The 18,111-nt window shown below is 44.9% G+C and overlaps 1 protein-coding gene across 1 annotated transcript; it reads left to right on the top strand.

The window, feature by feature from the left end:
* The first annotated feature begins 11,036 nt into the window (after positions 1 to 11,036).
* On the top strand, positions 11,037 to 17,753 carry odc1 (ornithine decarboxylase 1). Its single transcript, XM_084450798.1, has 11 exons — positions 11,037 to 11,137; positions 12,889 to 13,035; positions 13,260 to 13,395; positions 14,250 to 14,423; positions 14,935 to 15,107; positions 15,203 to 15,419; positions 15,639 to 15,722; positions 15,927 to 16,089; positions 16,262 to 16,371; positions 16,557 to 16,771; positions 16,887 to 17,753. The coding sequence occupies exons 3-11, from the start codon at positions 13,294 to 13,296 to the stop codon at positions 17,023 to 17,025; spliced, it is 1,377 nt and encodes a 458-aa protein (XP_084306924.1). The 5' UTR covers positions 11,037 to 11,137; positions 12,889 to 13,035; positions 13,260 to 13,293; the 3' UTR covers positions 17,026 to 17,753.
* The last annotated feature ends 358 nt before the right edge of the window (positions 17,754 to 18,111 follow it).

The following is an 18,111-nucleotide window of genomic DNA, read 5'->3' as shown; positions in this document are numbered from 1 at the left end:
CTACGAGTGTGTGTATTCTGCTGTATTCTGAGTCGTAGTAGTGCAAATTGCAACACACAAGGGATTACTAACGTGTGTGTGTGTGTGTGTGTGTGTGTGTGTGTACTGTTATAGCTGCCTAAGCAATCACAATCAGGAGCGGTGGAAAGTTCCCTCTTTCAAAGCGTCTTCAGGCTTTTTGTGGGAAACGTGGTTGAGTGACATCAGCGGAATCCAACCCTCAACCCACCCTCCATCATCACACACCACACCACTGGAAATGACCTACATCCACCCATCCAAAGTGTGCAGGCTGTGTGTGTGTGTGTTAAAGTCACAGAGAGATAAAGTGAAAGAGGGAAAGCTCTCACTATCTAGATATAAAACTTACACTGGCATCTAAAACGGAGTGAGAGAACAGCTGAGTTTGCTGGGGAGTAACATGGCGGCTCATTGAACAACGCAATACCCATGAGTCATTACAACTAAATGTATAGCCCTCTTTCCATAGTAATTGCCCCACTTCAGGGCTTGAATGTGGGTAGCGTAGCTTACCTCATACTTCAGGCCAGCTATTGTATTCAACTGCGGGGGCAGGGAAGCATCTAGTTCATTCTACAATAGCTGGACTAAGAGATTCAAGTTTTCAAGTAGGGGGATTGTGGTATTTAAGCTCCACATGTTGTACTGTGCAGTACTGTGTACAAGTGGACAACTCACAATGCCACACAACTGAACAACTCACAAGCCCACACGACTGGATAGCTGGCAAGTATGACATGTTTACAGTAGCTAGGCACTCATGGACAAATGAATTCAAACATACTGTAGATATCTCACGCTGTCACTTAAGCCTGTATGCAAATGCTATTATTGTTGTGACAAATAATGGGTTTGACTTGCATAGAGAGAGAGAGAGAAGGGGGGGGGGGGGGATAGAGCAAGAGAGGGGGGGGGGGGGGGGAGAGAGAGAGCTTGCCCCAGCCCAGCTGCCTGGGCGGAGTCTGTGACGTCAACACAGTGAGGATCAGAGCTCTAATGTCATTAAGTTATCACAGTGTAAACAAGGGATTGGCCAGTGTGAGCTTAGTTGTGCCAAGGTGATGACAAAGGCCTTAGTCAGGCAGGTATGTCAGAAGATGCCATTCACATGAATGCCATAAGGTTCAAGGGATCTTTGCTCTTATTAAGAACACTAATGACGCTTGAGACCCTTGGTCGAATCCTCATATCATGTTTAGGTCTCTGGCTCAGAGGAAGTGCGGTGACATATTTAAACAGATACAACTTTAACCTTCCAAACAGCTGCTTCACAAATACATTCATTTGACCTTTATCTTTAACAGCCTGGCAGTGTTCGGTCAATGAATGCACTGCGTTAACAATGTTACAGTTTTACTGACTGGCTTTCATAGAAACATTACTGACTGGCTTGGCTTTAATGGTATAACTGTGTGTATAGTACAGCAGTTGGCAAGTTCATAGCCAAGCACTCACAAGTAGTTACACACACACACACACATAAAACGCACACTCATTAAACACTCACACAGCTGTGTATTTTGTTGGCAGCTTGTAACGGGCATCACCTTTGTGCAAGGCTTTACAATATGGGGGTCAGTCCAGTCCCACAGAAGAGATACAAGACTCCATACACACTGGAGGGGGAGTAATAGATGAGAGAGAGAGGGGGAGAGAGAGAGAGACGGAGAGGGAGAGAGAGGGGGAGAGAGAGAAATGGGTGAGGAGGAAGAGGGAGGCATTCCTTCACCCATACCCAGGGTTACTATGGCTACAGAGTGAATATCCCGTGACCCATGACCTTGCCATTTTCAACAAGCAGATAAACGTCTGTGTTGAATGAATCAGCCCCCCCAGCACAGATCTGCTTCCTGCCACAGAAGCACGAGTGCTGAAGTGGTGGGCGCCTGCAGGAACCAGATGAACTCCAAGGGGAGGGGCGGGGCTGGGAGGGGCGGGGCTGGGGCTTCCCGCCAGGGAGCAGGGGAAACAGAGCAGCAGACTGTGTCATCTGGTCAGCCCTCCAGCCAGGCCTGTCTCCCCATCCCTCTCTTCACGCTGCGCTGCCCTGCGCACAAAACAACTGCTTCTTGTTGGAGGCTTAGTGGGAGAAATTACTTCATCAATTCCCCTTACCATAAATGTCTATGGAAACTGGGACGTGCGAGGAAGAGAAGCCAATTTGATTGTGGCTGCTACATAGATCTGGGGAACACATTAACTAAGGCTGCAGATAATGTTGTTTTCATGAAGCTTGACATTTGTTGAGAAGGGATTTGAAAGCCATATGCTCAGCATGTCAATGTTTCCATATGTGCCTCTAATGCTAATGACCAAATTCTTCATTTTCTCCAGGCTGGTAATGTCCAGTCTAAAACCCAGTCTAAAAAAAGCTCCCATTAGAGCAGTTGTAGCATGGGAGTACATTTCCTCAAGCAACATCTGACTAGTGATCACAGATCTACAAGTGTGGGCTTATTTGACAAGGAGTTGCCAAGATGGCTTCTTTCTTTAGAAGGCAGTTTTTCTTCATTTTGAAATGTTTCACTTAACAGCATGTAGAGAGGTTGACATCAGAGGTAGAAAATCACAGACATCGATGGCAGATGAAGGATTCATTGACTGGGGTGATGAGTAGTCTAACAGACTAATCTAATCAGCTCTAGATTAATTTGTTGATGATGTGTCATCTTAAAGTTATGTGCTTTACTTTTTTGAGTAAAAACACTGATATGGAAAGAATCTGATCTTTATTAATGAATGATATAACTCAAGTTTTAGTCACACAGACTGTTACATAGTTCTGACTCAACAGCAGTGCAACATTGGGTCAATGCTTGAGCTTCATGTGACGGCACTGAAAGCAACTTCCGTCTGTTAGGGCCAAAAGGGAGATTTGAGTAATGATAAACTAATCTTCTGCATTTCATTAGACTGGGTTCATTACACAATCATAGCGAAACTTTGATTTGGGCAACAAAACTAGACTACACTTTATGCTACACAATCTAAACAAATTAGAATGCAATTTCAGAAAAAATTCTACCACCAGTCAATAGATTCATTTATTTCATTTTTTTATTTGTTTATTTCGTCGGGACAATGCATTAATGGACAGGTTAACATACACAGAGAGCACTATATATGAACAAACATGTAAATATGCCGGATTTAGCTATTAGCTAATTTGCATCTGCAGTCCCCAAACATAGGCTACAGTAAAATAAAATACAATACATACAATAAAAGACATTTAGTACAAATAAAAAAACAAACAGTTGTAAATACAAGCATTTATAAATATTATACGTGTCGGACATTTAGTGAGGGCATTAGGAAAAGTCTAATTTGCCTGAAATTTTGAAGGTTAAGTCTATTGTGTTGATCACCTCTTTTATGTGTTTTTTGAATGTGAGGTTGGTGTCTAGTATGACACCCAGGTAGCACTCTAAACTAGCCTACCTATAAGAATTACCGCTAGCTACCTAAACTGCCCGGACTAACCTACCTGCTACAATAACGAATCGACCAGCGCTCACTCTTCCTAGTGTGTTTAGACAGATGGTTACCTACGTGATGCAGTGTAGACCCCAGGGTCTCTTCCCCTAGCCCTTCTCCCGAGGGAAGGAATAACAATGGGACCACAACACGATACAGAACTTAACTAGGACGAACCAAAAGTAGCACGACAGAACATAACAGAAGCAAACATAATCACCCCCTTTACCCGCCCCCTACACATGCAACAAGCCACAATAAATAGGAGACAGGAAGACAGGTGATTGGACGAGACAGCTGGAACACAGGTGGACTTGATGGAGACTTAATGGACAACAATTAGCAGAGGGATCATCAGGCTGGATGAGGGACACACGAACACCTGGGGAGAGGGGAACACAACACAAGACCACACAGACACAGACGTAACACTTCTGTCTGAGTTACCATTTCAAGCTCAAGGATTGGTTGTTTAGTATTAATAGGGCCTGGCTCTATTCACTTCATTATCAATAAGGGGATCCCCGAAGCAGCCCTCTCTGGTCAGTGGTCAGGCATCCTGCTCTAAAGCAGCCCTCTCCTGGTCAGTGGTCAGGCATCCTGCTCTAAGCTCTGGCCTGGACAGGAAGAGGGGCTGAGGCTGGCGGGGTTTACCTGCTTTGAGCTGCTTAACTCCGGCCTTTTTTAGTAGGGACCTGCTGTCACCAGACGGTCACAAATCTCAGATGAGGCCATACAGCTCCAGATCTGGGGCTGTCTGCAGCTGTGAGGGCTGGAGTAGACTCCAGTCAGTCTCTACCAGTCAGTCTACACGCAGCACTCAACTGCAGGCAGAGATCTCTACAGTCTGGCATGGCGAGACTGGGGTTAGGGGGGCAGTTCAGAATGGGGGGGCAGTTCAGAATGTTGTAATCAGATCTAATTAGGTGGGCTAGCTTGCAAAAGCTAGCCCAACTTGTGATATTCCCACTATTTCTTTCTTTCTTTCTTTCTTATTATTATGATTCTCCCCGTTTTCTGTCTCCTTTATAACTTCTTCATACTTTGTGCTAGAAACGTCATTCAAACTCTTTAACGGATGTAGTCAGATTTTTGATATTTTTTATAGTTTTTTAGTAATTTAACTTTTGATAGTAATTGTTGTGCCATTGAAACTGCTGGTGGAATGTTCAGTATCATTATGTTTTTAGAGTGGTGGCAGCTGTTGCTTTGAAAATATTTACACATTTTGTAAACTGCTGGCACTCTACAGTTTTGAAAGCTCACACACTTATTATACATCAAAACTTTCACACAACTGCTGATTCGTACAATGTAAGTATCTAAGCTGTGTGACATACTTTTCGCTGTATGATGATTTGTTCGGCAACTGCGCTCCCCATTGAAACGTATGGCGCTGCACTCTAGCTTTTGAGCTGCTAATTTTGCATTTTTACTCTTTTTCTAACTTGTTTCTATGCCTACAGTTTTAACAGCTCATACACATGTTATATATCGAAACGTTCCCATAACTGTGCTGATTCGTACAATGTAAGTATCTAAGCCGTGTGACTTATAGTTTTCGCTGTATGACGATTTGTTCGGCAACTGTGCTCTCCATTGAAACGTATGGGCCCACACTACCTTTTGAGCTGCTAATTTTGCATTTTTACCCTTTTTCTAACTCGTCGCCATGTCTACAGTTTTTAAGCTACACGGACATATCATAGCCTAATGTTCAGCATTTTCTCAGGATTCCTACGGTGTCAATATCTAGGCTGTGACCTTTATACTTTTTGAAAGAGAGCTGTCTGAAGCCAACATGCCTTTCCATTGAAGTGAATGAGAGGATGCTCACAGTGTCAGTTGGGATTTGAATTTGGGGACACGTGCAGGCTCTCTGTACAGGCACCCTTTTATGACTACTGTGGTAGCATTCATATTCATTCCTTCCTTCTCTCCTTCTTTCCATCCTTCCTTCCTTCCTTCCATCCATCGATCCATCGATCCATCCTTCTTTCTTTCTTTCTTTCTTTCTTTCTTTCTTTCTTTCTTTCTTTCTTTCTTTCTTTCTTTCTTTCTTTCCTTATATTCAAAGAAATATTCAGAATGACACTTTTTCAGGCTGCAAACTCATATTAATATATTTTCTCCTCGTTCAGCTATTGAACTCAATAAAACTATGAGTTATGATGAGTGGTCTAATCTATTTTTGAGTGTAGTACTAGCAGTACTTATAACAAACACCTACTGCTTTTCACTGCTACTGCTTCTAACCTCAACTTCCATACAACACCTCTACAGCTACTGCTCCGCCCGGGGTGGGCTATAGACACATGGTCTCCAATGAGGGGTGCATGGGGATGGCCTGGCAATCACTGACCTGCCCCCCACAACCTCTGACCTGAGGGGGCGGAGTCTCGCCACCACGCCACTATCCACGCCACCGTCCCCACATCTCAGACCCTGAGTTGGCTAAAGACGCAGTTTTCACAGTTGGGTGCATGTGGGTGGTCCGGGGAGCAGTACACTGTCCTAGACCGGCTCTGACCCAAGGGGGCGGAGTCTCGTCACTGTGCCCACATCTCAGCCCCTGAGTGAGATACAGACACACGGTCTTCACTGTTGGGTGCATGGAGATTGCCCAGATGTCAGTGCACTGCCCCCGACCTGCTCTGACTGGAGGGGGCGGAGTCTCGCCATCACTCCACTATCCACGCCACGGACCTCACAACACAGCCTCTGAGGTGGCTAGAGACACACAGTTGTCACTGGTGAAGGCAGGTGGGTAGCCCGGCATGGCCTACACTGTCCACGACCGGCTCTGACCCAAGGGGGCGGAGTCTCGCCACCACGCCACTGAACATGCTACGGACACCACAACTCAGCCCTTGAGTGGGCTGGAGACACACGGTCTTCACTGGTGAAGGCAGGTGGATAGCCCGGTGCGGCCTACACTGTTCACGCCTGGCTCTGAACCAAGCACGCGGAGTCTCGCCACCACGCCACAGACCCCACAACTCAGCCCCTGATTGAGCTAGAGACACACAGTCTTCACCAGTGGGTGCAAGGAGACTGCCCGGAGGTCTTTATGGTGGAGTCAGGTAGGTGGCCCGGAGAGGGGTACACTGTCCCCGACTGGCTCTGACCTGAGGGGGTGGAGTCTCACCACCATGCCACTATCCACGCCACGGGCCCCACAACTCAACCCCTGAGTGGGCTAGAGACATAGTCTTCATTGGTGGATGCATGGAAATTGCCCAGAGGTCACTGTACTGTCCCCGACTAGCTGTGACCCAAGGGGGCGGGGCCTAACCAGCACGCCACTATCCACGCCACGGGCCCCACAACTCAGCCCCTGAGTGGGCTAGAGACACACGGTCTTCACCGGTTGAGTCAGGTAGGTGGCCCGGAGAGGGGTACACTGTCCCTGACTGGCTCTGACCTGAGGGGGCGGAGTCTCACCCCCACGCCACTATCCACGCCACGGCCCCACAACTCAGCCCCTGAGTGGGCTAGAGACACATGGTCTTCACCGTTGCGGGCGGGTAGATGGCCCGGAGAGGGGTACACTGTCCTCGACCAGCTCTGACCTGAGGGGGCGGAGTCTCACCACCACACCACTATCTACGCCACGGGCCCCACAACTCAGCCCCTGATTGGGCTAGAGACACATGGTCTTCACCGGTGCGGGCGGGTAGGTGGCCCGGAGAGGGGTACACTGTCCTCGACCAGCTCTGACCTGAGGGGGTGGAGTCTCACCACCATGCCACTGTCCACGCCACAGACCCCACAACTCAGCCCCTGAGTGGGCTAGAGACGCACGGTCTTCGCCGGTGGGTGCATGGAGATTGCCTGGTCCATAGTAGATCTAGCAGTAGCTGTTACATACAGCTGCAGCAGCTAGCCCACCTCACATTTTCTCCAGGAATTGTACTTTCTAGTTCAGTTAGTGGTATTGAACACCTCTGTGATGCAGAATTAGGCTAATTTGTTCAAACTTTCCAGTTTAAAAGAAAAAAGAAAGAGAAAGAAACTGGCATGTGCACCTCACAGATAGGTTAACCATACTGTATGGATTCTCTATATCTAAATTAAAATAATTATCTATATTTAAATTAATAACACAACACAGCCTCTGAGGTGGCTAGAGACACATGGTCTTTACTGGTGAAGGCAGGTGAGTAGCCCGGCACGGCCTACACTGTCCACAACCGGCTCTGACCCAAGGGGGCGGAGTCTCGCCACCATGCCACTGAACATGCCACGGACACCACAACTCAGCCCTTGAGTGGGCTAGAGATTCATGATCCCACCCACATGGGTGGGTGCATGGAGATTGCCAAGAGGTCACTGATGGGTTGTGACCCAAGGAGGCGGAGTCTAACCATCACGCCACTATCCACGCCATGGACCCCACAACTCAGCCCCTGAGCGGGCTAGAGACACGGCGTCTTCACCGGTGGGTGCAAGTCGGTGACCAGGAGAGGTCTCATTGCTTAAAGGATCATTCCTTTGACATTCTATTTCATATACTCTCTTAGGGTCAATAAGCAGCATTTAACCAACTTGCTCATCTTTCAAGCTACAGGCTCAGTTGAAAGCTTTAACTATTTGGGCTGAAAAGTTTAAAATTATTCAAGTTCTTGGATTCTTTAGGTAATGCAGTTCAGCTTCCTATTCTGCCAGTTTCACATTTCAGCTAAGTATCCAGCTTTTTCAGCTTTAAGTTTTTAGCTATACATTCCATCATTTATTCCATATTTCAGCTTTGACAATATTATAGTTTATCTTCTAGCGTTTGTAGTACTGTATTTAAGATATTTGCTTCTTTTGGTAATACACTTAAGCTTCCAATTCTGCCAGTTTCACATTTCATAGTCCGGGAGCCATAGGCTTGAACCTTGTTTTGTAGGGTGGAATTTTTTTCTTTGCTGTTTCTTGTAGCTTGGGGGTACCTCTTCAAAATACAAGAGGGTGCTCGGTGATATCCCTTGAGCATTTTCAGATATGAACCCCTTCATGCCCGAAAATGCCAAAATCACACAAAAATAGAGACTTATGATATTCCATGCTGAATATATAAATTAAATGCATCCAATTTACATTATCTAATGTTTTTCATACAAGGGGTGATGGGAAATGTATTGCATTCCAAATGATTAGTATTAACCCTTTCAAGCCAGGCCTGTAAAACAACTTTTGTAGCACGAGTTATTAGCTGCGACACACAACTCAAGTTTGCATTGTGTTGGTCCATTTATTGATATGGGCAACAAAACATGAGCAACAGGAAAAGGGGTGCAGCTCTTCCCCCCACAAAATGTATCTAACTAGATCAAACAAGTGCATCCCCACCCAGTGAGTATGCACCCACACTTATGTACATGTGCATTACAAAAACAGTATGGAAAAAAAACATAACTAATGTGTGGTGTAATTATAACAGATCATTCTCTACATACTACACATGTTCCCCCAGAATTCACCTCAGTAGAAAGATATTGGGGGTACCTCTTCAAAATACAGGAGGGTGCTCGGTGATATCCCTTGAGCATTTTCAGATATTAACCTCTTCATGCCCGAAAATGCCAAAATCACACAAAAATAGATGATGATATTGCATGATGCATTATAGGATTAAATGGATCATCTACAATGACTATTAATAAAGGAGATCATGTATTCTAAATGAATACTGCAGAGGCATAGCCAGAAATCACCTGGTGGGTGGGTGGAGGCAAAAAAAATGGGTGGGCAACGAAGCACAATTTATGCGTCAAGTTATGGTAATAATATTACGTATTAGGGTCTTGAGCATCCTACCCTGAAACATGTACAGAACATTGTGCATGGCAAACCATGCACTTTACAGCTGCATTTCTTGGAGCTACAAGGAGTTTCACTCTTGCAGCCACACCGGATCATCTTCAGGATGTAGTCTAGAACAAGTTTGACATCTTCTGGTAGGTGGATTGGGATCAGTGCCCTGTTACTGGTGTCCTTTTTCCATCCAAATTCCTCTGGGTTCATTGCAGGTGGCAGATTGTTAGTGGGCCCTCTTTACGTTTTCAGTGAACGCTTCCTTTGTTGGAGGTATAGCAGCTAGATTTGGTGAAGACGTGTCCTTATGTAATTATGTAAATACTATATATACCATGTAAATACTATAGTGTAACTACTGTACACTAAGTCAGCAAGTAAGACTTGTAGTGTAATTACACTATAGTATTTACATGGTATACAAGTATTTACATAGTAATACTAGTAACTACTATGTAATAAATGCATTTACTACTATGTAGTTACATAGTAGTTAGCCTACATAGTAGTTAATGCACACTTAATGTAAAGTGTTACCCAAATTCTTTTTGACACATTTTACAGTGTAGCCAGTGTAGGAATTAGTTTATTGTGGTCCTTGGTATTTATATGAAGGTATTACGTGTGTTGTTACAATTGCCCCCATATGCTGTTACAATCGCCCCTGGACGTGGGGGCAAATGTAACATTTGACTTCTAGTGTTTCAATCAATATTGTGACTCTAGCATTGCTTTTAAAAACATTTGTTGACTGTTAACAGGTAGAACACAGATACAACTTACCTACATACAAATTGTATCCAAATAGTTCAAGAGGTTTTTGAGTAATGAAATCAAAACCAAAAATTGTTACAATTGCCCCCGGTCTCCCCTACATTACATCATGTATTCCATATTTTAGCTTTGACAGTATTAGTTTATCTTCTAGCATTTGTTGTAATGTATTTAAGTTATTTGCTTCTTTTGGTAATGCACTTCAGCTTCCTATTGTAGTCTACCAGTTTCACATTTCAGCTAAGCTTCAAGGTTTTTTCAGCTTCCAAGCTTTTTAACTATAGGCCTACATTCCATGAGTTATTCCATATTTCAGCTTTGACAGTATTACAATTTATCTTCCAGCTTTTGTAGAAATGTATTTAAGTTTTTAGCTTCTTTAGGTAATGCAGATAAGCTTCCAATTCTGCCAGTTTCACATTTCAGCTTCCAGGCTTTTCAGCTTCCAGGATTTTCAGCTGTGATGCATTTGACATTTCACATTCATGCATTTTCAGCAATGCTTTTGCTATTCCGTTCAGCTGCTCAGCATTCATATGCATTTTCTGCAGGAAATGCAATTTTCTAGTATGGAATTGGGATTTTATCATGTGTTTTTTTAAGTAAAGCAAAATGTAGAAGAATCCTTCAGGGAAGACAGCAGTAGCCTAGCTGATGCATGCCTCGTGATTGAGGGCATTCTCGGGTCTCTGCCAACTCACTATAGTCTCATAGCAACACCAGAAATGCTCTTTGTTTAATGAAATAAAGCAAGAGGTCAAAATGCGAATTCCAGTTTATGTCTCTCTGATCTTTAGATCTGTGCTGTCCTTCCCCGCCAGCACATGCCATGTGCCAGAGACGAGACTAAACCGGTTTCTACGTAGACTGGAGGCCGGTTTCAGCTGGTGCGTTGCCCTGGAAACGTCATCGCTATAAATACAGCCGCATTCGATGCCGGCTCCCATTTCTACTTCAGCGAGAGATCAGTGAATAAACCTCTACACAGACTGTTGGAGAATCAAAATCTTTTAATCCAAGGATCCTGATCTAATGGACAAACTCTTTGTAAATGCTTTTTAAGGTAAGTCTTACAATTGTCTACTCTATTATTTATACTTGCTTTGTAACTTGGCTATTGAACTTTGAGCTACGTCTGTACTAGTCTCTGAGGACTGACGTCCACGTTGTCACTACAGTAACTGTTATACTATCTAGCTAGACTAGGGTGAATAAAAGGCTCGCTAGCTAACGTTATTCATGGAGTTTTTTCTTTGTTTTTACAATGTGACATAACTAAATAGAGACGAGCCCTTTTGTTTAACAATTGATAGCCAACCTTCTTTGTCGATTCTTCGTAAACCTAGCCGGCTAGCTAGCTAACCTTACTTGCTTCCACGTGTAGTAGTAACTTAGTAGTAGTAAAGTAGCTTACGTTGTAACTCAAAATATCCTCTAAACATTTCCGGTTTTCAAATCTAACGGCGTTATGTCGGTTTTAAAATGGGTTGCTAATTTTGACGATAGCGCTGCCGTTTATGGTATGTATTAACGCCCAGGAATGTACAGTAACGGGTACAGTCATAGACATGTATGGAATGCTCACACTGACGCAGCATCGCCAAGCAACATGTTCAGGGCGAGACTTGGCTAGCAGTGACACGTTTTAGCCAGTAATGGCTGACTGTAAAACTGAATACATCTAAATGAGCTTCGCCAAGGTAGTATTTCAGCCAGTCAACGCGGAAAGTGCAAGTTAGCTGACGTTATATAATGATTGTGGAGAGCATTGTCTGTTCTCCATTTGTAACAGTAAGTTTTACAGGCGTCACCGGCGAAATAATGTCTCGCTAACTTCGTTCACTATTCGTTGATTGGCTCTTTCTCGTGACACATGTTCTTATCTCGCCTCTGTCCTTTCCTCCCATTGGACACTTGAAATTGCGCACTCGGGGGCGGGTGCTCGTTTACCGGTATACAGTAGTGTAGTGATGTTCTGAGAAATCACTCAGAACAAGCAGTTTGATATTGATTTTAATAGATGATGCCAGTTACTGCGCAATGTTTGACTGTAAGTTACACACAATGACACTCACGATGACAACATTTTTGAAATGTTACAACATTGATCATCGTCACATTCGGCAGAGTGTATTATGACTTGCCAATACGTGTTGGCATTACGTACTGTGTTAGTAGGGGACTAGGCTAGTAGGGGACACATTGACATCAAATTGCTAAACATTGGATCATTCTCTAAAAAGGGAAATCTTAGTTACTCGAAACATATGCTATTAGGCATTTATTATTATTATTCTATTATCAAGCTGGCCCATTTTCTGTCCCAATTCTCTGAGTCATTATAAACCTCACAACGAACCACTTTCTCTGCAAAATGCATGGTGTTCTAAAGCTGACCCTTAAATAAAAAGACCCTTAATAAAAAGAAAAGCCTTTTGTGTTGATGACTTAGAGTAGATGCCTTGGGAAAGGTTGAACTACATGGGGCAGGTAAGGAGGTAAGGACTAAATTGCTGCATTCAGCCTTGTCTAACTGAACAGACTAACTGTATTGTGTCATCATACAGAGTGCCCTGGTTGGGCGGGGTGGAGAACCATGCCTGTGATGAGTTACCCAACTTAATCGAAGGCCTGAAATACAAACTCCAGTGGTCACATTGCACAAAACAGGGTTCAGAACTGGTGGGCCACACATGTCCATTACTTAGGACAGGACAAATAATATTATGTGGGATGTCTTGGGTCTCTAACCTTGAGTTGCTGTGTGTTCCCTGACTGTGTTTTTAACCCAGATGTCATCTCTGTGCTTCCCAGACATATTGCTTTAGGAAAGCACAGACTGGCAGCTCAGCAGGCCCTGGCCTCGAGTGTTATCTGAAAGACTTCAACTTCACTGGTGAACCGCCTTGGCTGCTCTGCACCTGATTAAGCATTCGTCACATCCCATCTCTTTGTGTCAAAGTAAGTCTTTTGGGTTTAAGACAGACTGCCATAAACAAAGCTGTAGCTACTACCTATCATCCCTGTCATTCACACATGTCAGTCACTAGTACCTCTGTCAGTCACGGTGTCATATCAGGGAATTGCCCTCATTAAATGGAAGTTGTTAGCGCCAACATTGATAAACCAGGAAGCCTGTGAAGATAACAGATATCATCTCACCGTATCGTCTCCTCTCTCCACAGTATCTTTTTGTGACCAAAAAGTTCCTCTGCAACGATGAACACTTTCACTCCTGCTGATTTTGACTTCACGTTCCTGGAGGAGGGCTTCTGCGCCCGGGACATTGTTGAGCAGAAGCTCAACGAATCCTCCACTACGGTGAGCCGGAACTCACGCAGTCTTCATGCCCTTTTCAGCTGTTTATTTAGCTGTACTGTACTTTGGCCAAGAGAGGAATTATATGTTGACCTCAAGGTATTCCCTGAACAATTACTTCCTGTATCACCTATGAGCTACACAGCATGGCAGCATAAATAGTTGATTTGCCAATTAGTTTATTCAAATGTAGTACCACCATTTTTAGGGCTGGGTGCAGAGGCCACGCCCCCTGATAGTCTTTGTTATTTTCTGTGTGGTAAGCAGTCTCCGACTTGCTCAGAAAATTGCAGAATGGATTTGGCATTGGCTTTAGAAGTGAGATAATCTGACGGTACGTGTGTTAGTGTAACAGTGTTTTAGAAGTGAGATAATCTGACAGTACGTGTGTTAGTGTAACAGTGTTTTAGAAGTGAGATAATCCGACAGTACGTGTGTTAGTGTTACTGAGTGTTTTAGAAGTGAGATAATCTGACAGTACGTGTGTTAGTGTAACTGAGTGTTTTAGAAGTGAGATAATCTGACAGTACGTGTGTTAGTGTAACTGAGTGTTTTAGAAGTGAGATAATCTGACAGTACGTGTGTTAGTGTAACAGTGTTTTAGAAGTGAGATAATCCGACAGTACGTGTGTTAGTGTAACAGTGTTTTAGAAGTGAGATAATCTGACAGTACGTGTGTTAGTGTAACTGAGTGTTTTAGAAGTGAGATAATCTGACAGTAAGTGTGTTAGTGTAACTGAGTGTTTTAGAAGTGAGATAATCTGACAGTACGTGTGTTAGTGTAACTGAGTGTTTTAGAAGTGAGATAATCTGACAGTACGTGTGTTAGTGGCTGACCCGTGTCTCTTCCGCCGCAGGACGACAAGGATGCGTTCTACGTGTGTGACCTGGGCGACGTGGTGAAGAAGCACCTGCGCTGGGCGCGCGCCTTGCCCCGCGTCACGCCCTTCTACGCCGTCAAATGCAACGACAGCCGGGCAGTTGTCATGACGCTGGCGTGTCTGGGCGCCGGCTTCGACTGCGCGAGCAAGGTTCGCCCAGCTCTCTGAACAGAGGGCTTCAGTGTTGCCCATTGCTTTTGGGAGCAGCATTTTTTTCATCCATTAAATGGAATGAGAGACAGAACAGAGAATAGCAGCAGTCTCAAGCCATGTTTCCATCCACACGTTTTATGCAAATGAAGTTATATCGAATTAAAAATGCCTTATGGAAACAGTAAAATTCGATTAAAAATCATGAAAATCGACAAAAAGTTTGTACTGTCGATCTCATCGGATTTTCTCTTGTTCGATAAAAGTCTTTTGTGATAAATGCTTTATCCGATTTAAAGCTCTAGATGGAAACGCACGTTCACCGGCTTTATTCGCATTCATATTTTTAGCGATCCTCACACAATTCGATGGAAACATGGCTTCAGAAACAGATGAAACTCATCAAACACCTGGCCTGGGGAGCTTTAACTGCTGCTTTAATTCAGCCTACTCAAACGTTTGCACCCGTTTGCTGTTCATTCATATATTCTCTCTGTATTTTTCTCCCCAGATGGAGATCCAGCAGGTCCAGTCTCTAGGCGTGGAGCCCAGCAGGATCATCTACGCCAACCCCTGCAAGCAGTTGTCCCAGATCAAGTACGCCTCCGCCCACGGGGTGCAGATGATGACCTTCGACAGCGAGGTGGAGCTGATGAAGGTGGCGCGGTGCCATGAACATGCCAAGTAAGGGACCCCCCCTGCACTCCCTCTGTCCCACAAACACGTCCCCCCTGTGGGCTCATAACACGCCCTCTGACCCCCGCCTGTGCTGTTCCCAGACTGGTGTTGCGCATCGCCACGGACGACTCCAAGGCCGTGTGCCGGCTGAGCGTGAAGTTCGGCGCCACCCTCAAGGCCTCCCGGGGCCTGCTGGAGCGTGCGCGCCAGCTGGGCCTGGACGTGATCGGGGTCAGCTTCCATGTAGGCAGTGGCTGCACCGACCCTGAGACCTACACCCAGGCCATCTCCGACGCCCGCTGTGTCTTCGACATGGGGGTGAGTTGTCTCTGCTCACCGTAGTCTTCCAGTGGGAGAGGAGGGGCTAATAGAATATGTTAGTAATGGTATGGAATGAGTTGCCCATGACCAGGACAGAGTATACAGATCGTTCTCATGATTAAGATGATGATACTGGGCCTGACTGATGTCCAATTAAGTTCATTAGAAATGAAAAGTGAACTATTTTTCCGTGTGTCCCTTGTTTTGGTCGTGCAGAATGAGGTGGGCTACAACATGCACCTCCTGGACATTGGCGGTGGATTCCCTGGGTCTGAGGATACCAAGCTCAAGTTTGAGGAGGTAGGATTTCTGACACCTTCACATTCATCAATTGTTTTGTAAACATCTGGTGCCATTTTTAAGACTGAATAGCAGCTGTAGTGCTAAGTAATTATGTGCACACATTTGAAGCTATAATGTCCATAGATATTCTCTCAGTTTGAAGCTGTAATGTCCATAGATATTCTCTCAGTTTTGACCCCTATTGTTCGTCCTCTTTCACAGATAACCACGGTCATCAATCTGGCTCTGGACAAGTATTTCCCTGTTGACTCTGGGGTCAGGGTTATTGCTGAGCCAGGCCGGTACTATGTGGCTTCTGCCTACACACTGGCTGTCAACATCATTGCCAAGAAGGTCATCATGAATGAGCAGTCAGCCTCCGACGGTATGCAAAGTTTTATTTTTTTTAAACAAATAAAGTGCTTTTACATATAGTTTTCTCAGCAAATAAAATGCATGGCTATATATCCAAATGTATATTAACAAAACAAAATGGACTATTAGTGGCAACTATTTTCTTGATCATTAACTTTGATGTCACGTCTTTGTCACTTTAGAGGAAGGGACCAATGACCGCACCCTGATGTACTACGTGAACGATGGGGTGTACGGATCGTTCAACTGCCTTCTGTACGACCACGCCCACTGCCTGCCAACGCTTCGCAGGGTAAGAGAAACAAGTTCACAATCACGGCCTGTCAATACTAAGTTAAATGTGAAGGAACGCGGGACTACAGTCTTCTCACAAGTCATCCTGAGAAAGAGGTCAAACTCTCAGCTGTGGGTTTCCAGCCACGTTGTGCTGAAGCGCCAGGTCCTGATGTGCCCCTGTCCTCTGCATCCCCTCCACAGAAGCCCAAGCCAGACGAGCACATGTATCCCTGCAGCATCTGGGGGCCTACCTGCGACGGGCTGGACCGCATCATGGAGCAGTGCTACCTGCCCGACATGCAGCTGGGCGACTGGATGCTGTTTGAGAACATGGGGGCCTACACCGTCGCCGCCTCCTCCACCTTCAACGGCTTCCAGAAGCCCGACATCCACAACATCATGTCCAGGACGGCCTGGTACGCTCAACAGGGCCCTTCACTAACTCACATACTGACATGGCAGTATAGTATATGGACAGAAGATGACATTCCTCCTGGATGTAAACCCTCCCTTTTCTCTGGTCCTGTGTAGGAGTTGCGTGCAGCAGATCCGTGCCCAGGGAATGCCGTGTCCTGCGGAGGAGGTGTCCAGCGGGGGTGTGCCATCGTGCTGTGGGCACGAGAGCGGCCTGGAGCTGCCCGCCAAGCCCTGTCAAACCCGGGTCCTCTGAACGCCACCAGACTGCCACTCTATGGGCCCAGTGTCCTGGGTCACTCAATGCATACCTAATGTTCCTTTTGATTTGATTTTTTAACTCCCCATTGAAAGGCCAGTTACTTGACAGGAGAATGAGAGGGGCATGTTGGTGCACTATTGCTTTTTCTGTGTGAAAGATCCAGATCTACTCCTGAAGCGAGGCTGAATCTCCCTCTGAAAGTCACTATGGGTGCGACTCCTAGGGTTGTAGTCCCATTTTCTCTGATTTCTCTGATTTAATTGAAGCAGTGCCTACTACACCAAGGGTGTACAGTAGCTATTTTTACATCACATTTACAATTGCATCCTTACAAACGGCAAGACCCAGAATGCCACCCTCACAGTTGAATTCCCTACCCATGACTCTTAGAGGCTGTTAGAGGGGTGATGTTCTTCCTCTGGGAATGGCTGCTAAACTATAACATTGAATTTCCCCCAGGATCTGCGCTTTCTTACAGAAGCCTGTTTATTAAACACAGGGACTCAACAAGCAGACTGGCCCTCTCCTCTTCTCCTTTTGATGTATTATTATTTAAACTTGTTTTAGTTTATTAGTAAGTAAGTTAAAGATATTGATAATGATAGTGATGACTAAACCATACATTTGGAAACATGAAAGAAATGGGATTGCACATTTGTATCGCTTTCCTACTTTTTTTAAATTTTGTATTTTTTTTACTAAATTAAAGGTCTAGGTGCAGAGCTGACTGTGTGGTGTCTTTTCTGAAGAGATGTGTTACAAGGTAGAGATGAGTGGGCGATACAAACCTCATTGGACTCCCCAGGAAATAATGATTAAGAAAAGCTATTGTTTTTGTTTTTTTAAATCAGTGGACCTACACTGCAGCTCCGGTCAGATGTTTTTCATGTCCAGTTCACAGTATATTGGAGCAGAGCAGAGAGAAATCAATCAAAGCTTTATTTGTATAGTGCATTTCATACCCAGAGGCAACACTGCGCTTTACAGAGAACAAGGGAGGTGGGCATACGACCCACCCCTACATATTCCAGAGGGAAGCAAGAAAACAGTAATCACCTGGGGGAGAAAAACAGAATTACA

The sequence above is a fragment of the Borostomias antarcticus genome, assembly GCF_949987555.1.
Source record: "Borostomias antarcticus genome assembly, chromosome: 16".
Lineage (NCBI taxonomy): Eukaryota > Metazoa > Chordata > Actinopteri > Stomiiformes > Stomiidae > Borostomias > Borostomias antarcticus.
This window is presented reverse-complemented; position numbering and strand designations above follow the sequence as displayed.

Coding starts and splice junctions, on each gene's coding strand:
- odc1 (XM_084450798.1), top strand. CDS start 13,294: ATGAACACTTTCACTCCTGCTGATTTTGACTTCACGTTCCTGGAGGAG. Junction 16,090..16,261: donor TGAGCAGTCAGCCTCCGACG/GTATGCAAAGTT, acceptor TTGTCACTTTAG/AGGAAGGGACCAATGACCGC. Junction 16,772..16,886: donor ATCATGTCCAGGACGGCCTG/GTACGCTCAACA, acceptor GGTCCTGTGTAG/GAGTTGCGTGCAGCAGATCC.